The 20,479-nt window shown below is 40.4% G+C and overlaps 1 protein-coding gene across 1 annotated transcript; it reads right to left on the minus strand.

Moving 5' to 3' along the window:
• Positions 1 to 129: 129 nt before the first annotated feature.
• SLC39A6 (solute carrier family 39 member 6) lies at positions 130 to 20,229 on the minus strand. The gene is made up of 10 exons (XM_042048861.1): positions 20,134 to 20,229; positions 18,036 to 18,817; positions 16,660 to 16,840; positions 16,219 to 16,388; positions 14,718 to 14,927; positions 12,996 to 13,065; positions 11,350 to 11,727; positions 5,954 to 6,034; positions 3,369 to 3,559; positions 130 to 3,263 (listed from the first exon to the last, which is right to left on the minus strand). The coding sequence occupies exons 2-10, from the start codon at positions 18,786 to 18,788 to the stop codon at positions 3,111 to 3,113; spliced, it is 2,187 nt and encodes a 728-aa protein (XP_041904795.1). The 5' UTR covers positions 18,789 to 18,817; positions 20,134 to 20,229; the 3' UTR covers positions 130 to 3,110.
• Positions 20,230 to 20,479: the final 250 nt, after the last annotated feature.

The raw sequence follows: 20,479 nt of genomic DNA on the forward strand, positions 1-20,479 counted from the left end.
AAATAAAGTGTTACCTTTTTTTTTTACTCTCCCTCGAGAAGGTAAACGAAAGCTGTAACATCTTCCGCCGTATCTCCAGCAGCGAGGAAAACGCTCCCTCACTGAGAAAAAACGCTCAAACGCCTCCGGTTTGGTTCAGTGGTTTATTTTCTCTAGCACACAGCAATACAGTAACAGCTACAGTGACCATATATATACACACCAAAAACGTACTTTAAATTTAAAAAAAAACCCCAACAACCCACATTTCATTAAAACATCTTTTTGTTTGCTGCTCGTGGAAAACAGAACGCCCCAGTTTTTCCACAGAGATTTTAACTGCACTGGTGTCTCAGTTCAGGCAGCAGCAGAGCCTCCCTGAATTCCATTTCAGCCTTTGAATTCCGTTTCAGCCTGGGCTGTGTTTTCTACAAATATAAACGAGCTGCATTCCCATAACACACGTGGCATCGCATTTAGGCACAAAGGATGCAGAGAAACCGTACCAGCACCTGATCCCCACAGGCCAGGCAGGTGAGAACTTGAGAACCTCCACACCTTTTTGCTCTGACTCCTGCTGCACAGAGTAACTACACATGACACCTTTTCTGTACAAATACAGGCCCAAACCATTAGAAGAATGTTACCAAAAAAAAAACCCAAACAAAATTGATTCCAGCACTGTTTGCCTATTCAGTTTACCTGCATCTAGCACAGGCACTAAAGGCAGCTGTAACAGCATATAAAATTAAGGTCTGTACTACACTACAGACGGATACACCAAGCAGACAATTCCATTTATTATCCAGAGTAGCCAGGCACATTAAAAACTGCTGCAGAAAAATATACACATAAAAATAAAGGGCTACTCAGAGGCTCTGCCCCACTGGCTTGCCAAACCATGAGTATTTCCAACATGAGTACACTGCAACAGATGCAGATTCAACTTTATAAGGCTGACAGAAAAAAACAACAAAACAAACAAACCAACTCAAAACAAAAAAAACAACCAACCTTTTGTCATCCTGCTGATACAAAACTACAGCAAGTTTCAGTTTATAGTCTTCTCAGTTATTAGTCTGGACAACTGCCTGTCATGGACATTTCTCCATCAATGACTGAAGAGCAGTAAATGGGTGGAATATGCCTGTGTACAGGGTAGAGACATTTCTGATCACATGGTCTAAAGACAATTCATTTTTCATATTGTTAAATTAGTTAGGGTTAGGGTTGGGGTTACCCTAACCCAACCCTGAAATCCCCCAGGACTAGAGGGATGCCTGATTACGGTAGCAGTCGGGTGCGGTGCAGAAGGTGGAAGCCCCATGGGCTGAAGTGCACTGCATTTATGGTGTTTTCCCACACCATGGGTAAACCCATGCCCTACAATGCCTGCTAGGACACAGGGATGCATTAGGAGAGCTGAAGGAAGTACACCTTTCTCAACCCCTGGCTTCAAAGAAGGTGCAGAACAGGATTTCATCACTGTGAGCAGAAGAGTAAATATCAGTCTTGTTAACCTGAGGAAAGGCTGAAGGAGGAGAAGCTAATATTGCACTGGCTGCAAAAACTCCTGTGGTACCCATTTCTCAACTCCTAAAAAACTCCCAAATCTCTCAATTGAGAACATCTATTTGTGAGGTGATAGAATGGTTCCTGGCTTCCACTGTATGACAGACCCACAAACTGTTTTAACCTGTCATACACAGTATTATCAAACATTTCTCTGTTGTTCCAGCTTTTTATTCAGGTGATGATTTGAAGCAGTGGATCAGAAATAGGTTCTAATTGTTTTATTTCTGGAATTTTTAAAGCTAGCTAGTAAGATAGCATAATTCTGTTATTTATTCATCATTAAACAACTTTTACATGTTCACCTTCCCTGCAAATGCAGAATTTATTTATTTGGCTATTGGTTTTTTCAACCTTCATCCTTCAGTTACATTCAGGGTGGTTAAACATATTAAGACTGTAGGCTCAAACTACATACTTATACACTTATTATCCTTAACTCACTGCTTCCCTTGATATGCTACCAAAGAAATTTTGCTGTTTTGGATTTCTCAGCTTTAGTTCTTGCAAAGAGCTAAACAGCACAGGTTTGTGTGCAATCACACTGAACTAGAAGTAGGCAGCTCTCCCACTCAGCTCATTTTTCCAAAGTAAATCAACACCTTACTTCAGGAAGCTGTTGTAGGAAATGACTGTTTATCTCAGCCTGTAGCACTCCGCCCCTTGATATCAAACAGGCTTTAATACATCTTTGTCACTTCAGGCAGTGAAGTGGGATACAGCACTGCTTTTAAAGTCTTTTTGATGGAATTCACATATCTTAAAGCTTTTGCAATTTAAGAGCTGGACTTTTGTTGCTGATTTGAGAAATCAGTGAAGAGCAACTCATATCAGAAGGGATGAAACAAGTAAAACATTTGATGTAAACACCTAGAACATGGTTTCACATTAAGTTGTTTGGAGTAGAAACCAACTGGAATAAGACACAGGAATCCACAACCTATTGAGAGAAAGCAACACCACAAAGGATAGAGTGGACTCATCTGCCTTTACATATATATCAGGTGGAAGCAGAAGAAATGGGTTTTTACCAATAAACACATGTTACCCATTACATGTCTTGTTCTTGTTTTACTTTGTTCACTGTGCTTTGTATCCACTGATTTTAATTGTGCTAAAATAAAAACCACTGTGGTTTTACCTCTTTAAAACAACAAAACTACTGAAGTAAAAAACATTACATATAATTACATACAGTAAATAAATTCAGTAAAAAAACAACCTAACCCCCAAACAATACAGACAATATAAACAATACAGATTTGGCACTTTAGCTGTGTTTTACTAAGTACCACTTTCCACAGTACCATAAGCAATGCTAAATCCCAAGTAAAAAAAATAAGACACAACCAAAAAAGAACCAAACAAAACAACCCAATAAACCCCAAACTTACAGTGTTCCTTTCTATCAGGCAAGAAGGGAGGGAAGCACACAACAACAAAGCACACCAATAAAAATATCTACTCTTTATCAAACGTACCTTTCCAACAAGGAAATTCGTAGAAAAAAACCCTACCACTTATAATTTAACACCAAACTGTCTTCCTGGCAACCAAGATCACAGGTTTATGCTGAATACAATCTTATGTTCAAACACTGAGATAAGCAGCATTATCCCAAAACCCAAGAGAATCCCAGCATTCTGTAACAGGAAGTATCCCCACCGGCTACATCCATGGTCACTGGCATCATTGTGGAGCATTTCAGGTACCTAAACAAACACAAAAGTGTTAAATGCCTTCAAAATAAACAGTTACTTCAAAGCATTAATTCTTAAGCTGTGTTAAACAAAATTCAAATAGGTGTAGTCACTTACCATATCCACAAGAGCCACGTACATGAACAAGCCAGCAGTAAGTGCAAATATCCACATTGAAACGTTGTCTGCATAATGACCAATAAGGATCCCAGTTGCCATTCCAAGATAGGCCAGCATAGCTGACAGAGCATTATAAAGCACAGCTTGCTTGACAGTCATACCAGCTTTGAGAAGTACAGCAAAATCTCCTAAAACAGGAAAAAAAAAACCCCAAAGTTTTCATTCTCAGGTAAGTAGTGCAGCGTTTTCTCACTTACAGTTTTCTTACTTACAAAATGACTATGCTATTTTTATGTTGGCTTTTGCCTTATTTTTTTTCCTTCATAAAATCAGAAATCACTGAGGGACCAAAAATTAAAGGGTGCAAATGAACAACAACACAGCAGCAAATACTCTAAATTTATAACCTTAAAGTCATAGCAATTTTGAAAAAAGCAGCTTTTTGCTGAATTACAGAACATCCTGATTTGGACATGACCCACAAGGATCATCAGGTCCAACTCCTGGCCCTGCACAGGATACCCCAAGAGTCACACCACATGCCTGAGAACATTGTCCAAACACTCCTCAAACTCTCAGGCTTGGTGCTGTGACCACTGCCCTGGGGAGCCTGTTCCAGTAGCCAAACACCCGCTGGGTGAAGAACCTTTTCCTGATATCCAACCTAAACCTCCCCAACACAGCTTCAGGCCATTTCCTTGGGTCCTATCACAAGTCACAGGACAGAAGAGATCAGTGCCGGCCTCTCCTCTTCCTCTCAGGAGAAGTTGCAGACTGCAAGAGGTCTGTCCTCAGTCTCCTCTCCTCCAGGCTGAACAGACCAAATGACCTCAGCCACTCCTCACACAGCTTCCCCTCAAGGCCCTTCACCGTCTTTGTACCCCTCCTTTGGATGGTCTCTAAGGGCTTCAGATCCTCAAGCAGTTTGCATTTAAACCACCTCTGTAAAATGCTGCAGTACCTGATATGCATGAGAGTTTCTAAAATAAAATATTCCCACTCAATTGCATACTCAATTTATTATCCTGTAACTACTCTTTGTACTTTTAATTTGTTTTATAAATTTAAAATAATTTCTTTATTAATTTCTGTAAATGATCCTTAATGTCTTATTTTTACTCAAAGGAATAATAGACCACCAGCCAGAAACAGATTTTCTGCAATTCAGAACATATTTTTGTCTAAACAAGAGTAATATAAGCTTATTATTTGAAAATAAAACAGATTCTTTATAAGTTATCTCCAGCTAAGGTAAACAAAAGTGATTTTCAAAGCTGAGTTGAGTAATTTGTTACAACAGCTTTTCCTACAAGCTATTGCAATTAAGATGAACTGGTATATTACGAGCATTGTTTAGCATTAACAATGATACAATTTTAATCCCAGCTAACCTCAACTAGTCCCAATTGTTTCAATATTCCTATGCCACTTCATGTCCTCTGTTAAAGAAGGTATTTCCTATCAAGTTTTCTATTTTGATTAAAGAAGTATGATTTAAATTTTAAAATATTTTTCTTATTTCACAAACCAACAAAACAGTTGCATCTAAAATTACCAGATTCATAATATTAATTTACTTTGTATATCTGAACTAACAACACTTAGTACGTGTAACTAATACAAGTTCCACGACTAATACGAACAAGACTCAATTCCTCCCAACCCATAAAATCAGGTATGTTTTCTCCACCCTAATGTATTTCTGTATAACATTACTGTACAAGTATATCAAACTGTTTATATAGAGACGGTTCAATGTTTACATATACTGGTTTACAAGCTCCATTAAATGAAACTGAACGGTCTACCCTCTGGGGAACTAAACCTTAAAAAAGGTGAAAGCAAACTGTTCTTTCTTCTTTCTATACACCAAGTATGACTGTGACCATGACAGCTAAGAAATAAACACCAGTTGCACATCCGAAATGATTTGACAACTGGAAAGATCAGCTTCGTCTCGAGTTCAGCTAAGCAGATCCACCCTGCTCTCACCAGCTGCCCTTCAGAAGGGCCAAATACTGAGCTCAGATTGTAAGACACGACAATAATGTCTCATGGGACCGCACACGAATTTAAATCACTTGAGCTTGAAAGACAAACTGTTTTCAGAAAGATTTCTAAGTAGTTTCAAGTTTAATTTAGAGCTACAGCAAGTCTTTGCAAGACTTAATGAAAAAGCAGCAAATGTTATGCAGAACATACTTTGACTAATCGTGACCTTGCTTTTAGCAGCACAAGCACGAGAATAAAATTAAGGGGAGCTGTGAGAAAAATAAATTCTGTCATGTGTTCTTCTGTAATTCACAACTTATGTTATATATAAGGAGAATAACAACTACAACTAAAGGGGACAGAAAAAGCTGCAAGTAACTGCAAGAGACAGTTTTAAACAAAGTAGCTGAAATATTTCAAGTTTTAAAAGATTACTTCAATTAAGAAATGGTTAAACAGTCTTTAAGCAAATCAGAAGTATCCTTGAATAGACAACCTGTCAAGGATGAAGTTTTTTGATCAAATTTTGTTCTCCCACATGCACCTGTAAGTACATACACATGCAGCATATGGAAATCCTGGGTTCTTACCTAGCTCATGAGGTAATTCATGGCAAAATACAGCCACAGAAGTGCTTAAACCACTAGATAACCCTTCAGTAAAGGCTGCTCCTATGAAGAGACAGGGAAAAAAAGCAAACAAAATGTTACTGCATATTCAGACATCAAGTCCAGAAGCATTGTTGCACATGCTTGTGTCATATTAGGACATATATTTCACTAAAATTATTTTTGTGGAAGCATTTCAACTTTAACTGAACAGTTGTTTGTGATTCTGAAGAAGAATTTTGAAACTTAAGAATCCTACTATTAAAGAAACCACATTTCACTGTGTTATTTCTGAACGAAGCCAAATACGTTCCAACAACACAACCCTTCCCAAAAATGTAATAAATGGAAATACTGTCAGAAAATAATTTTTTTTTTAATATACAAAGGGAAGAAAGCAGCTCAACTGCACCTGACAAGTCAGACACTTTAAGAAAGGAAAGTCAAGCCAACAATAAGAGAGGCTATGAAATCAACAGTGACAGACCAACTTTTGGCAGCTTGCTTTTAAGTAACTACCACACTTTAAGTGGAGAAAAAAAAAACCAAACCCACAAAAACCTCTTAAACTAGTCCAACAATCCTCATTTTTCATGTCTTCTCTGCTCCTCTTGTTGCCTGCCGTTTTTCTTGTTTGGCAGCAGCTCAGGAGAACACAGCACACTGCAGGGCTGCAGAGCTGAACCACAGCTCACACACAGCATGTCAGGTCCCCAGCTGCATAGAGAGCCTCTCCAAGGGTGCAGAGCCTCATCCAGCTTCCTCTTCAGCTGCTACCAGGAGCCTGCCAGCAAACAAGGTGCTGCCAACAAGCAAAGAGGCACGAGGCCATGTCACAGTGGCTGGCACACATGGGACCCAGAAGTATTGTTCCCAGAGGAAGCACTACAAGGGCAGTGACTCCACTGGAGACAATCCCTTCTTGTCACTGGGGAAACTACAGGCTGACCTAACTCTTGAGGGAGACACTGCTACCCAGGTCTTAATGTGCAAGAAATGACTGATGCTCCTCCCTGAAGTGATGACAACAGCAGCAACATTATGTCTGGGATGTGTGCTGTGGCATCCGAGGAAGAGGATGCAGGAAGTGGTGAGCAGTCATCTTTGGATGAGTGATAAACAGCATGAGAGGGTCTCGAGGAGAGGCTGTACAGAGGCAAGAGCCCAAGCCTCTTAGATCAAAGAGGAAGGCAGGACCAAAGCAGGAACCATGAACTCTCAGATGGGTAACATCTGAAAAAAGTGAAGTGTGGCAACAGGAAGAACCTTCTGTGCCCACTTGCAGCTACTGATCTGAAGAACATGGTCATGACCCTGGCAGCAGTGAGAGGATAAATGAGTCCTGCCTTGCCCAGCAGTTCAGTACATCACATTAGGGCCAGCAGTACAAAAAGAAAGATTTTTTTTTTTATGGATAGGAGATGCCCTCCTGTGCAGGACAGAGACAGACCTGCTGACCTATTGCCCAAGGAAGTTCACTGGTTGCCCAGAGACTGCCTGAATGATGCTGTGGAGAAACCACCAAAGCTTCTCTGGTGTATCACAGATAGATACCAACTGCCTACAAAGAGACAATACAATTGACTTTGGGGATTTTTCTGCCTACCTACATAAAGGGGTTCCTTGACCACAGCGAGCTCCAGTACAAATGTACGAACTGCAGTTCCATGTGTCTATTTAGTCTCTTGGCCAAGATCAAAATAACACTAGGAATAAGGTCATGAATCATCCAACCAAGAAAAGGTGGTGGATAAGCCTACCTATGAACACAGGACATCACCATTCACACAAGAGTTTTCAGCTGTGGAGGTAACAATACTGGGCACACAAACCAGGATGTTCCTTAATTGTATTGGTAATGGTTTCCTACTATAAATGACAAAAAAGCCAACCAGGATTAGCATTGTAACTGACCTGCTGCTCAAAAACAAGGAAAAACTGATGGCAATACAGCAAAAAATGCCATCTTGTGAGCATGAGGTACCTGAGTTCAGGACACAAGAGGAGGCTGGAAGAGGAAGAAAACAAAATTAGGACTCTAGGCTTTGACTTTTTTGAGGAATTGCAGTGTAGAATGCCCAGGGAATCAGTCAAAAGGGATAATGTGCCCAAAAGGGGTGGCCAGTTTGTAAAGCACAGAGATGCACGAACAAACAAGCCTATTTGTGTGGGAACACTCGCAGAAGACGTGCCCAGCTAAGCAATGTGTCCTAATAAATTCAGATTCAAAAAGGAAGCACACAAGAAATAGGAACAAAAACTGGCAACAAGGAAGTCAAAAGCAGTGGAACAAAAGGGAGGAAGATCAAAGCCCAGCTAGATCTAGAACAAGACACAAAGGATAACAAGAAACAGTTCTACAAGAATGTTAGCTGAGAAACAGAGTTCATGAAAAATTTGGGTCTGCTGATAGATGAGGAAGGGAAATAAGCAGTAGACATAACAAGAGGCAAAGCACCAGCACAGCCTTCATCTCAGTCTTTGTCAACAAAGCCAGATCCCAGCTCCACTCCAGAAAGAAAGAGACAGCAAACCACAGAAGCAACAGTTCAGAGAAATGCAGAAAAAACTGGAAATGCTCAGGTGCATCCCAGGTTGGGACTCACCTAAGGGTACTGACAGAGTTACTAGTGTGACTAAAAAGCTGCTGTCTGTCATGTGTGGAAAACCATGGCTAGAGAAGGCCACAGTGGAACTCTGGGAAAAGGATAACATTATTCCCATCTTTGAGAAAGGCAAAGAACAGGACTCAGGAATGGTCGTTGCCATCTCAGTTCCTGAAAAGGTCACATTGAGTACCCTCTAAAAATCCCTCTGCAAAAGCTGAATCCAGCTTGAGGAGATAATTGACCATAGAGATGGTGAATGTAACAGAACTACAGTAGGATTAACTTTATTAGGATTTCTGACACTATCTCCTACATCAGTCTCATCTGGGCAAAGAGGAAATACAGGCTTGCACAGTGATGGATTGCTGGGCTAACAGGGCCTGGTGGCTGGTGAGTAAAAAGCAGAGTTCACCAGGACAAAGACTGCAACCCATTTTCTTCAGTATCTTCACTAATGATCTGGATAAAACAGATGGCGCCAACAGCAAATTTGGGGGAAAGTGGGGAGAAAGCAAGGGCTGAGGTGACACACAGAGCACTAGAGCTTTAGACAAGACCATGGCAAACTTAATTCTTATGAAGTTCAGAGAGGAAAAGTAAGAAGTAATCAAAATACAAGCTTAAATAGCAAGAATATCTCTTTTTATTTTGTCACTGCTAAAAAGAAATCCTGAAATGTTAAAAAACTGAAGATGAAATTAATATATCTAGCGTTATCCCCTCTCAAGACACTGATTTAACAGCATCACTGGTATCTTAAAATAAACTTTTAAGACATGACTTCTCTCAAAAGCTAAAGAAAAAAATACATATGCAAGACCAGTGTAAAAATAGTGTTCTGCATTTTACTTATTTAGTTGTAATTACACATAAAAGTTCAAATCACAGATGATCCTTTTGCACAAGTGAGTCAGATGCAACTGTTCCACGTCTTAATAAAAAAAATAAGCACTTTTAAATCTTGTTCCTACATAATTAGCACAACAGATTTGAGGGAAAAAGTAACTGATGAAACTTATGAATAACGAATCACATGGAGTAAATGAACTTAAATGAAGGGTTATGCTGGCTAAAGCTATCTTTACAGAAGCTTCACATCTTTAAAATACAGATGAACTACTACACAAGTAGCACTGGCATTTTCACACCACCATCAAATTGATGTTTTCCCATAATATTTTTAAGCACATACGGAACTGAAAGAAACCCATATTTCCATTAGCCTGAACAAGCTACACAGCAGGACTTCTGAAAGCTATTGCTCACACTTGTTCAATAAGCCTTTATTAACCTTTCTCATACTTTTCCCTTCATAACTATAAAGTCATAGCTCCTTCCCAAATCTCCCTAATGCCAAGAGGTAATTGATTCTGTGTGCCATTTGTATGCAAATCTTCCTTCTACCACATTTTCACTACTGATCTGCTCAAAAATTTACATTTCATGCTTCAACTTTCATCAAAAATGAGATTAAATCAGGAAGTCTCTTTTCACATTATACTTTGAATTGACTGAATCTTAACAACTGCAAATATTGCTGTGAGAAAATAGTTATTATTGTGTTTCCTCTTCAAACACCAATGAACTTTTTCCTACAATAAAATCTACAGAGAGACTGATAGCGCTGAACTGCCTCCAGTATGCTAAACAACCTGGAAATAAATCCAGTACCTGTAAAGATTAGTCTTAAATACAATAGTCAAGATCAGGAAAGATTAGCATAGGTACTGAAGGTTATTGATTTGTCTTCACTTTCTGTAACTTATTTTGACCTTTCAAATTCCAAATATCTGTAGTCTAATTCTCCTCCTAGGAAAAACATGAGAGAGTTGCCAAACCTGACCTCCCAGACAGAAGTCCGAAACAAAATAACCAATCTACTATTTTTGTGATAAAGAAGTATTTTCACTGAAGCATTATCAAAAAAGACTGAGCAACTACACACATTAAGGAAAAAACAGGGGCATGAACTAATCAAGAACAAAAAGATATATGTTTTGTTTATGAGTAAAATAACTGTTTATACCTGTTCAAATTTTTAAAAAATGGACTATTATGCTTAACTTTAGGAACAAGATTTTGAGTATAGTATGACCACTGTAACAGAAAATAAGATTTGCAGGCTAAAACAGATTGAAGCCAGGGCCCCATCTCCCTATCCACCAGTGCTCTGGAGGAACGCTGATGTGTAACCAGGGCCCAGTACAGGCAGGCAGGCAGATATGCCAAGTATAGAACCTGATATGCCAAGTATAGAACCTGACCTTGCTGCATAACAAGAGAAGATGAAAGAGAAAAAGAAGTAAAGAAGCCAATGATACCAGTGGCCTGACTGAAGTGAAAAAACACAGTTACTTTGTATGTGATGAAAAATTACAAGCTTTCCATAAAAATAATTAACATTTTAAAAATTACTGAGCACTTGCAGGCACTGAAATACAAAGCCAATCTCAAATATTTTTTATAACCCTAGCTTTAGTTTTGAGAAATGTTAGCTCTAGCTCTTCAAAAATAGGAAATGAAGCCCAGTTTATAGATGATCTAAAGAAATACAGCTGCAAACATATAATTTCTGTTTCATTTATCACTGACCTCCAGGTTGTTAAGCTGGAGATTTTTCTTACTCATTAAGGTGATGCTCTGAGGAAAAAGTTTAGGCTTCAAAGATCCTCTGCTAATTAGCTACATCCCTAGCAGAGGTAAGAGGCAGCTAGAAGACTTCACTGCTTTCACATCCAGGAAAGCTGCAGCGTCCAAGTTAGCACTTACCAATTGCTAGTCCATCACTAAAATTGTGCAGTCCATCTCCCATGATCACCATCCATGCCAGAGTTGCTATCCCCGCGTCCTTCAGTTCTTCGCGTGAGTAGCGCTGACTGTGGCTGTGGGGATGATGGTTCTGATGATGATGGTGATGCAGAATGTGATGGTAGTCATGGTGATGGTGACTAAGATGATCTGTCTGTCCTAGAGTATCGTGCAAGTGAGAATGGCATTTGTTTCTACAGCCCCTGGACACATATTCATTGTCAACCTCCTCTCGATGAGAATGAGCTATCATCACTTCTTCTTCCTCTTGTACAGTTGGCTGCTGAGAAATGAAGGTTGATGGATCTTGAGAGTCTGTCCCTAGATAGCCCTCAGGCCCTGTTACAAAAACCCAGAGTAAAATGTTACACATTTTAAAAATCACCTAGGAAGCAAAGATTCAATAAACAGTTTGAATATGTGAAGTAGTAAAGTTTAGAAGTTGAGACTGATAATCCAACTTCTTCCACCAGAAGATTTTTTTGAAGGGTTTCCACAACTTATTCAGATTTCAGAGATACTTCCCAAGAGATCAAAATAAGGAAAACTTCTAGCTTCTGTCCCCTACTGCTGAAGCAGCCCTTATATTATGGCCACAAATGCTTCCCAAAAGGCAAAAAATCTTTTAATCTAAGACCCATTGCAATTTAAACACAACAGCAAAAGGCTCCAAAGTCTCAGTTTCACAGCATGAAGACTGTTAGTTCAATTTCTTCAGAAAAACCAACTATCTGAAAAGCATGTGCCATTTACTTATCTCAGGGCTGAAGAAAAAGGATACAGAAGATTATGTTACAGATAATTTCAAAATACATACAGGCACTTGAGTTTAACATCTGGAAAATAAACACTCAAAAATACAGTCATCAATACAGACTATGAAATACCCTCATATAAACATTGCTGGCACAGTACAGTTGGTTATTTTAACTAATTTCTGAAACTTGATAAATTCTTCCCCTGCAATTAAATTAATAAATACAATTCTTTTTTTTTTCTACACTACAGACAAGCATTTCATTAGTTATAAGATTACTCTGAAAAACTGAGCATCTCTTTTAGCAACAAGAGCTAGCAAGTAACTAGTCAATCAGTTTTGGCTTAAAGCATGATCTTGGGGACACATGGTCATTTGCACTCTGAATGTTGAACTTCAAGTATTGTCTAGAATTTTATATTATTACCCTTATAAATAAATAATCAATCAAACTAACAAAATCCAGACTTAGGGTACCCAGAAATCTAAATAATGAGTCATACATATAACATCTAGCAGTCTAAAGAGAAGTGTAGAAGTCAGTAGGCAGAGCTGTATTGCAACCTTCATGGAACGACTTCAACTTCTGCTGCTAAATCCAGAATTAAAAGGCTTAAGGTTCCAAAACTGTGCATTCACTACTTCTACTCCACTGATCCTTTTTAAAGGAAAGCAGCAAATAGAGCTAGTGCTCTACATATCAGCACAGACTGGTTCTGTTTTGAAAACAATTCAAATAGGCAGTGATCCAACCTAAAGTAAGAAGCAGATCTATGAGCTGCCATCAGTCAGGTGTTTTTTAAACAGTGCTGCCACAAAATAACAACTGTGTGATATTAATGGGACTCACGATCATCTGTATCCAACTTTTCTTCATTCGCTGAAAACTTCTTACTTTCTCCATCATCTTCATTTTTTTTCTTATTCCAAAAGAAAACACTGCAGTTATGAATATTTTACTTATTTTTCAGGATATACGTGAACAACATTACATTCACATTTATGCAGCCTGCACAGAAAGAGGACAACACAGAAGCCGTACAAAGAGTGTAGAATACTAAAAACTGAACTAGGTAGAGTAAGATGACAAAGGTTCCTCAGTCTCCATAGGAGGGAAGAAAAAACAAAACAAAACAAAAAAATCACCACAAACAAACCAACCCACACACATAAATGCGCTACATTTTTCACAAGAAAAAAGCAGGTTTTCATCTGAAGCGAAACACATCAAATGCTGAGTAACTTATTCTGCTGATTCTTTTCTATCAAAATGTCAATATAATGGTTTTTTATAATGTGCAGAAGGAAAACCAAGCAAAATCTCTACTCCTTGCTAACACAAGTTTGTATCACAACACTTTATGATCAGTGACTCAGTATTTAGGAGGGCATAATTAGTCTAACAGGAAATCCATTCCTTGTGGCTGTGAGGAGACAAAATTCTTGCTTTGCTTGAAACTCTTCATGTTCCTTCCTGTCAAACAAATTTAACTAGAGATAGGGAAGGCTCACTGTTAGTTTAGCTTCCGTATAAACCACACCAACACAACCTCCCATGATCAAAGAGCTTACATGGCATCTGCTCTGTGACTGTTGCCTTAATGACCAATTAAACAAGAAAACTAAACAGAGATTATCAGTCTTTGAGGCAGCCTAGCAATTAGCTGGTTTTAAACTAAGTAATTAGTATTTACTAACTTTCTTCAAGCAAAGCTTAGGATTGGTTGGAACCAGATGACCTTTAAGATACCTTCCAATCACACCACTCTATGATTCTATTATATCACCAGCTTCTGCTTCATCTTTCTTACTGAGTAAACTTTGCTATCATTCTTTATTCCTGGCTATACTGGTCTTTAAAAAACTGTTACCAGTAAGTGGCAAGTTATCAACACTTATGACCTGCAAAATTCAGTTACTTATCTTACACATAAAACCCAGCATAACAATCTGAGAGCTGCACTGCTCTTTTTGGGGGAGAGAAGGGAAAGCAGCAAGGGGCTTGACAGACTGCATTTCCACATAGAATGCTATTCCATGACATCACTTTCTACTGTGTACTTGGATGCTTATTTATGTAAGCACTTACTGCCAACCCTTATCTGTCTGTACAAGTGCCCTCCTCAACAGCAGTACGATAACTGTACAATGCAAACTTATTGCACCCAGAATTGGAATTAAAATAATAAAACCAGTTCAGATAGTTATAATTGTCTCAAGAGGTCAGAAGGAAGTCAGTAATGAAGTGAGTTCTTCAATCATAAATCACTCTGAAACTAAAGATGCAATTGGACATTTGCTTATTGCACAATTCACTGCGATGTCAAAGCCTGTACTATATTGCCTGGTTATGGAAATAGTTACGAGCCCTTAATAAAATGGCCACACAAAAATGTTATCACATATTTTAGAAGTGTATGTGTCCCCAATATGAATGAAATTCTAACACTAATCCAGTCAGGCATTGCTATTAAATCGAAAGATATATGATATTCATGAAAGGTTTTTTAATAATGTGGTTTCAGAAATGAGCATGCAATACAATAGAGCTTTAAAGTAATAGTCCCCCTACCTTTTTCTTCTTGTCTTTAAATTGCTTTATTAAAGTGATCAAATGCTCCACTAGAAACATGAAGTACAAGCCTCCAAGTGCTGTAAGTCCTTTCCATGTAGAATCCAGGTAAGCGCTCTCCTCTGTACTTTGAGAAACAAGGTGTTTGTACATAGAGCCTTTTTGATCAAGCAGAGGGTTTTCCTGGTGATGGTGATGGTTTCCATGAGACTAAGGGGAGAACCAAAAGGGGAAAGTCATTATATTCAAAAGAACTGTAACATAAGAAACACAGAAAGTATTCTTCACATCATTTTCCTCATGTCTGGAGTCCAGACTTGACAATTTTCACGGGGCAAAGGCTCTGCTTACAGACTCAAACAATTACAAAGAAATCCATTGATTGGAAATTTGTTGATAGGAAGAAACATTGCAAGGTCTGAGAACAGGCCTGGCACTGACACACTTACTGAAGCTGCATAGACACTGTTTAATCCAAGGTGTACAGCTGCCCCCACACAAACTCCTGACACCATCAAGAAAACCACATTTTAAGCAGTGGTCACAGCCAGCACACCAGTTAGTTTCCCATCTAAGAAAACTCGCAGATGTCAAACAACTTCTTTTACAAGGAGGTTGGCTGTAATTTCCTTCTTTAAAGAAAGTCTGACATTTTTCCCCTCCTTGCTGGATACTGGTATGTTCAGAAATAAAATAACTTTTTGCAGATCTCATTCACACACTTCGATTTACATAACCTCACACAGCAAATGCAAAATTAACTGAAAGGAAAAAGAACCACATGATGGATTACAGGCAGGACTGGGAAAGCACCACAGAATCTGCAGTCACTTTCATGTATCTTATTTGAAAGCTGGAACAAGTTACTTTTGGGAGGGGAAGAATGCCTGTTTAAGAACTTCAAGAAAGGTAAAAATTTAGCAACCATATTCCCATTTCATTGTCCCTATTACATAACAGCCATTCCAAAATCAATCAAGTAGTATTTTCCCCAGGACTTCAGAAATGCTGGATTCTGGTAAAATAAAAAAAATCACAGTGGGTAAGCCATCAACATGAGTGGCTTATAACAAAAAATAGTTGATTATCCATTTCACATTTAAAGTGTTCAGTAAGCAATTTCCACTATCTCTGAAGTCCATTAAACTGGGGGGTGGGGGGAGGAAGAAAAAAAAGAGGAAGCACTACAATAAACCTAAGAAAATTTATGCAAAATTCTTGCATGCAAGGAACAATAAAGGGACATGGCAGCACATATGACTAAGAACAGGAAATAGAAAGAGGGATAATGCTGTGAAATTCTTGCACTTTTAAGGACTGTGAAATGAGTAATACAGATGTTCCAAATGGAAAACCCTGCCACCAAACAACCTGCGTAACAGCATTGAGAAATGACTCACCAAATGGGTATTAACTAATAGGGATTGAATTTGTCACTAATACATACAGCTGCCAAGTTCTCTGCTCTGAGATAATGAATGAAACAGTAACTAATACTTACATGTGGAAGGAGGTGCAAGAATGCATCTCCACTCAAGGTCCCCACAGCCAATGCCACAAGAAAACTCAGAAGAAATTTGAAAAATACTCGATTCATCAGTGGTACCAAAATAACACCCAGTAAGGAAAGAAAGCTGATGATGGAGATGGATATAAAGCCACCAATCCAAGCTGGTAAAAAAAAAAAAAAAAATAGTAACAACAGAAAGTAACAGCAGTACATGATTTTGTTTGTTTAACATTTCTGTTATCAAGCACACCTGACCACTCAATTAATCAGATGTTAACAAAAGGTATGCCACACGGATTTCTCTCTTAGTCTTGGTGAAGTGCCAAAAGAAAATGACACTTCTTACAACTATGAAATAGGTTTCTACGACTTATAACCAACATAAACATTTTTCCATTGAGCTTCGATGTTACGAAAAAAATCTCAGCCTACCTATTTCCAGAGAGTAACTTTTTGGAGGAGTTTCAGCTTTTTCTCTAGTAGCATGGACTATGCAGTATTTGCCATCAATCTGATTAATAAGAGCTGGACAGAGATAACTAAAGTCTGTAGCAGTCAACAATACTTGAGTGCCTATTCCATGTGACTGCATCAGTTTGGACGCATTGGAGCACTGTGGAAAGAGATATGTTAAAGATTAACCAGAACCAAAACACCACGATACATCTTAAAAGGACTGCAACATCCCGTCTTAATTGAAATGCAGTGGCACCACATGAAAACAGCTATATCAACACAACTCAAAAACTGGTAACAAATCCATTTAGGAAAAAATGTACTTCCACCCAAATCCTGTCCCAGAAAGCTGGTTTGGGAGTCCAGGTAGACGATACGTAATTATTAACTGATTCTCAGCACAAATGGGTCAGACGTTTTGCTGTATAAATAGAAAAAGCCTAACACTCTTCAGTCAGTTTTAAAGGCCACCTAAGGAAGCATTAACAAGGTCAAATACCTTTTTGTAGCAGTGACTACTGCAGAAAAGTCTTGTACAGAGCATGTTGTACAAACACTTCTGCCAGTAAATAGCTCCCCACTGTGCAACCTACACTTAGTCTCAGTGGGTTTAAAGAGCAGCAGTACTTCTGCTCTGACAGTACAGAACATAGCACCAACTTGTGAATTCAGCACCCACCATCACATGCCATCCCCACCCACTCACAATTACCTGGCACGGCTGCAAACATTAAGACCCCGCATGCTTTTTTAAAGCCTTTAATGGAAAAGGATCTGACTGTTTAAGCACAATGTCTACAACACAACTATACTCTTTATCAGTGCTAATTTTTACTATTTTAAAGTAACACATGACATTTTGCCACAATCTTTTGTAGAGTTGTTTTCTACATACAATCGTAAGATGGGGAGAGGAAGGTGTAAGAGGAGGACGGTTCTACACTATCACAGTGTGAGACAGCTTGGATAAGAATCACAGTACCTTAACTAGATTCCTTACTTTCATCCGTTAACAGGAAAACAAGAGATTCCTGATTTAAGGCAAGTTTAAAATTGTAAATGTTTTTCAGTTTTAGTAACAGTTAAGTATTTAGTAACATTTAAATATATAAATCATAAATGTCTTAAACCAAGTGTACATTTATACTTAATTTTCCTCTGAGCTTGGGAACATAACACCATATTCCCTCAAAATATTAAGCTCCAAGGAAAACTGTTTCCATGTGTTTGGCTATGGGTATTGTTACACCACAAAACTTGCACCCAGGCAAATAATAAGCACCTGAAAAATAAGCCATGACAACATTCCTGGTGGATCTGGATTCCTGAGAATACAACAGAATCGGCCTCACCTCTTGAGCATTTTGTTTTTTCAGTTTAGAATAGAGGTAACTCCCTCTTTCCAATTCCTTGGGAGAAGTACGAGATTCGTTTGCCCTGCTGGCACCAAGCCAGGTGGCATTGCGGCCCCCTGTGACATTAACAGCACCAGGGCCAGCCGGAGCCACACGAACAACCGTCTTGACTTCTCCAGGCTGCACGTTCTGGAACTCGGCGTGGCCGCCCGTGGAAGCGGAGATGACGGACGCCGTGATCTCATGAACCGCGTTCTTACTGCGCACAAAGTTCTGCTGGCGTTCCACACTCTCGGCTTTGTGAGGCTCCTTCGCGTGGCTGTTCCTGTGGTCTTTGCTGGCATCAGACTCATGGTTTGGACAAGCAGTCTTCTCAGGGCTTTTACTCAACGAGATGTGATTATGATGAGAGTGATGATCATGGTCATGGTCGTGATGGTCATGACTGTGGTCATGATCGTGAGCGTGGCTTATTTTAATCCTTTTCATTCTATCTATTCCGATGTTCTGGAGCAGTTTTCTAAACCCATCAATTGACAGAGAATTGTTTTCTCCATAACGATTAAAAAGTTCTTGAAGGTGCAACTTCTGTATTAGCCCTGCCAAGTCAGTATTAACACCCACTGTCTTTTCTGGAAAAGCTCGCTCTGAGGTATGCACAACAGTAGCTGTCTCCACTCCATGGTGATAACTTTTACACAGCAGTATGGAAAACGATACAAAGAAAATAACTGATACTGTACTCTCCATTGCAGTTCCTTTTCAGTAGTGAAAATAATCTGGAAAAAGAGGAAAATTTAAACAGTTTGCATAAAACTGATCACATCGTCCTCTGTAACATACATTCATAATTTGCTTAAACAAAAAGAACACAACAACCAACAAAACCAAGACCTGCTCAAAGTATCAATGCAGCAACAGACATTTAAATTTCTTTCGCATTCAGCACTTCTCCCAGATGTGTTGCCTCAGGCAACAGAGGAAGCTGAATACCACAGTGAGGTCACTGGCCATGAACACCTCCCCAGGTGCCAGCTTGCCTTTGTTTAGCTCTGCCTGAGTCACTACCAATACAGGCTAAACAAGGAGAGCCCTCAAGCGTGCACCAACGAAGTTCTAGGTTAGAGTTTTCTAGTGCTTAAAAGAAGTCCTATAATTTCTCTCTTAGCAATGAATAAGTAGCATAAATTACATGTTTCTGCTTAAAAATCGAAATTCCCAGCCTTTCATTACTGGATTTCCCGGAGGTTTTGGCAAACCAGCTGGGCGAGCATTTCCAGCACTCCACAAAAATTTGGGTTTTTATCCTGTCACGTTCTGTCTTTGTTTTAACGTTAGTGTCGCACGGCTCCTGTCACCAGGCGGACACACCATAGCTGTGGACCAGATGCTCACACGTGTGAACGTTTGTGTGTTTCATTCCATAAATACTCCAGGAGGGCTGCAAATTAACTCCTATGGAGACTGTGCGCAGGGCTATGCTGCCTCAGCCCTTTTCCAGGTAGGCACGGAGAACCTCCGTTTCCAAAAATACTACAGTCAGCCTGAAAAACCCCACACCGCCGCTGGAAAGAGACAGCTGCGAGGGGACCTCGTCAGTATCCGTAAGCATCTGAAGGAGAAGTGCCAAGAGGATGGATCCAGGCTCTTCTCGGCGGTGCCCAGCAACGGGACAACAGGCAACGGGCAGAAACTGATGCACAGGGAGGGTCCCCAGAATGTGAGGAAGAACTTTTACCGTGCGGGTAAGCGAACTTTGGAAGAGACTGTCCGGAGAGGATGCGGAGTCTCCCTCACTGGACATACTCAAGAACCATCTGGACGCAGTCCTGTGCCACGTGCTCTGGGATGATCCTGCTAGAGCAGGGCGGCTGGACCAGACGCTGCACCGTGGTCCCTCCCAACCTGTCCCACTCCGTGGCTGGGACCCGCGGGAGCCGCTCAGCGCCCACGGCCCCCACTGCGACCCCGCACCGGCGGAGGCAGCCCCGGCCACCCGCGGCTGCGGCGGGGCCCAGGCCCGGCACACACCGCGCCACGAGAGGCCGCCGGGGAAGGGGATGGGGGATGAGGAGAAAAAGAAGCTCGAGGTTACCTCTCCCGCCGCCGGGACGGGCTGAGCCACACCACCGCCGCCGCCCGCCCGCGCCGGCCGCGCCGCGCCCCTTCGCTTCCCTTTCCTTTTCCGGGAACGGCGGCCGCCGCGCCAGCGCCGCCTGCTCCAGCGGGAGGCGGGGCGGCCTCACGTGGGGCCGGGCAAGCGCGGCCTCGACGGCGCCCGGGGACACCCCCGGCGCCTGCCAGGAGAGGCCCACCAGGACTCTGTGCGGCCAGGGGCGGGGCAAAGCCAGCGGCGAGGAGGAGGGGCCGCGGGAGAAAGGCTGGGTCCCGAGCGTCTCCCTCTTTCAGTAAACACTGGAGTTTGGATTTAGTGTTTCGTG

Source organism: Corvus kubaryi, unplaced genomic scaffold (assembly GCF_017639235.1).
Source record: "Corvus kubaryi isolate FWS band 111438036 unplaced genomic scaffold, C.kubaryi_AGA036_p1.0 68, whole genome shotgun sequence".
Classification (NCBI taxonomy): domain Eukaryota; kingdom Metazoa; phylum Chordata; class Aves; order Passeriformes; family Corvidae; genus Corvus; species Corvus kubaryi.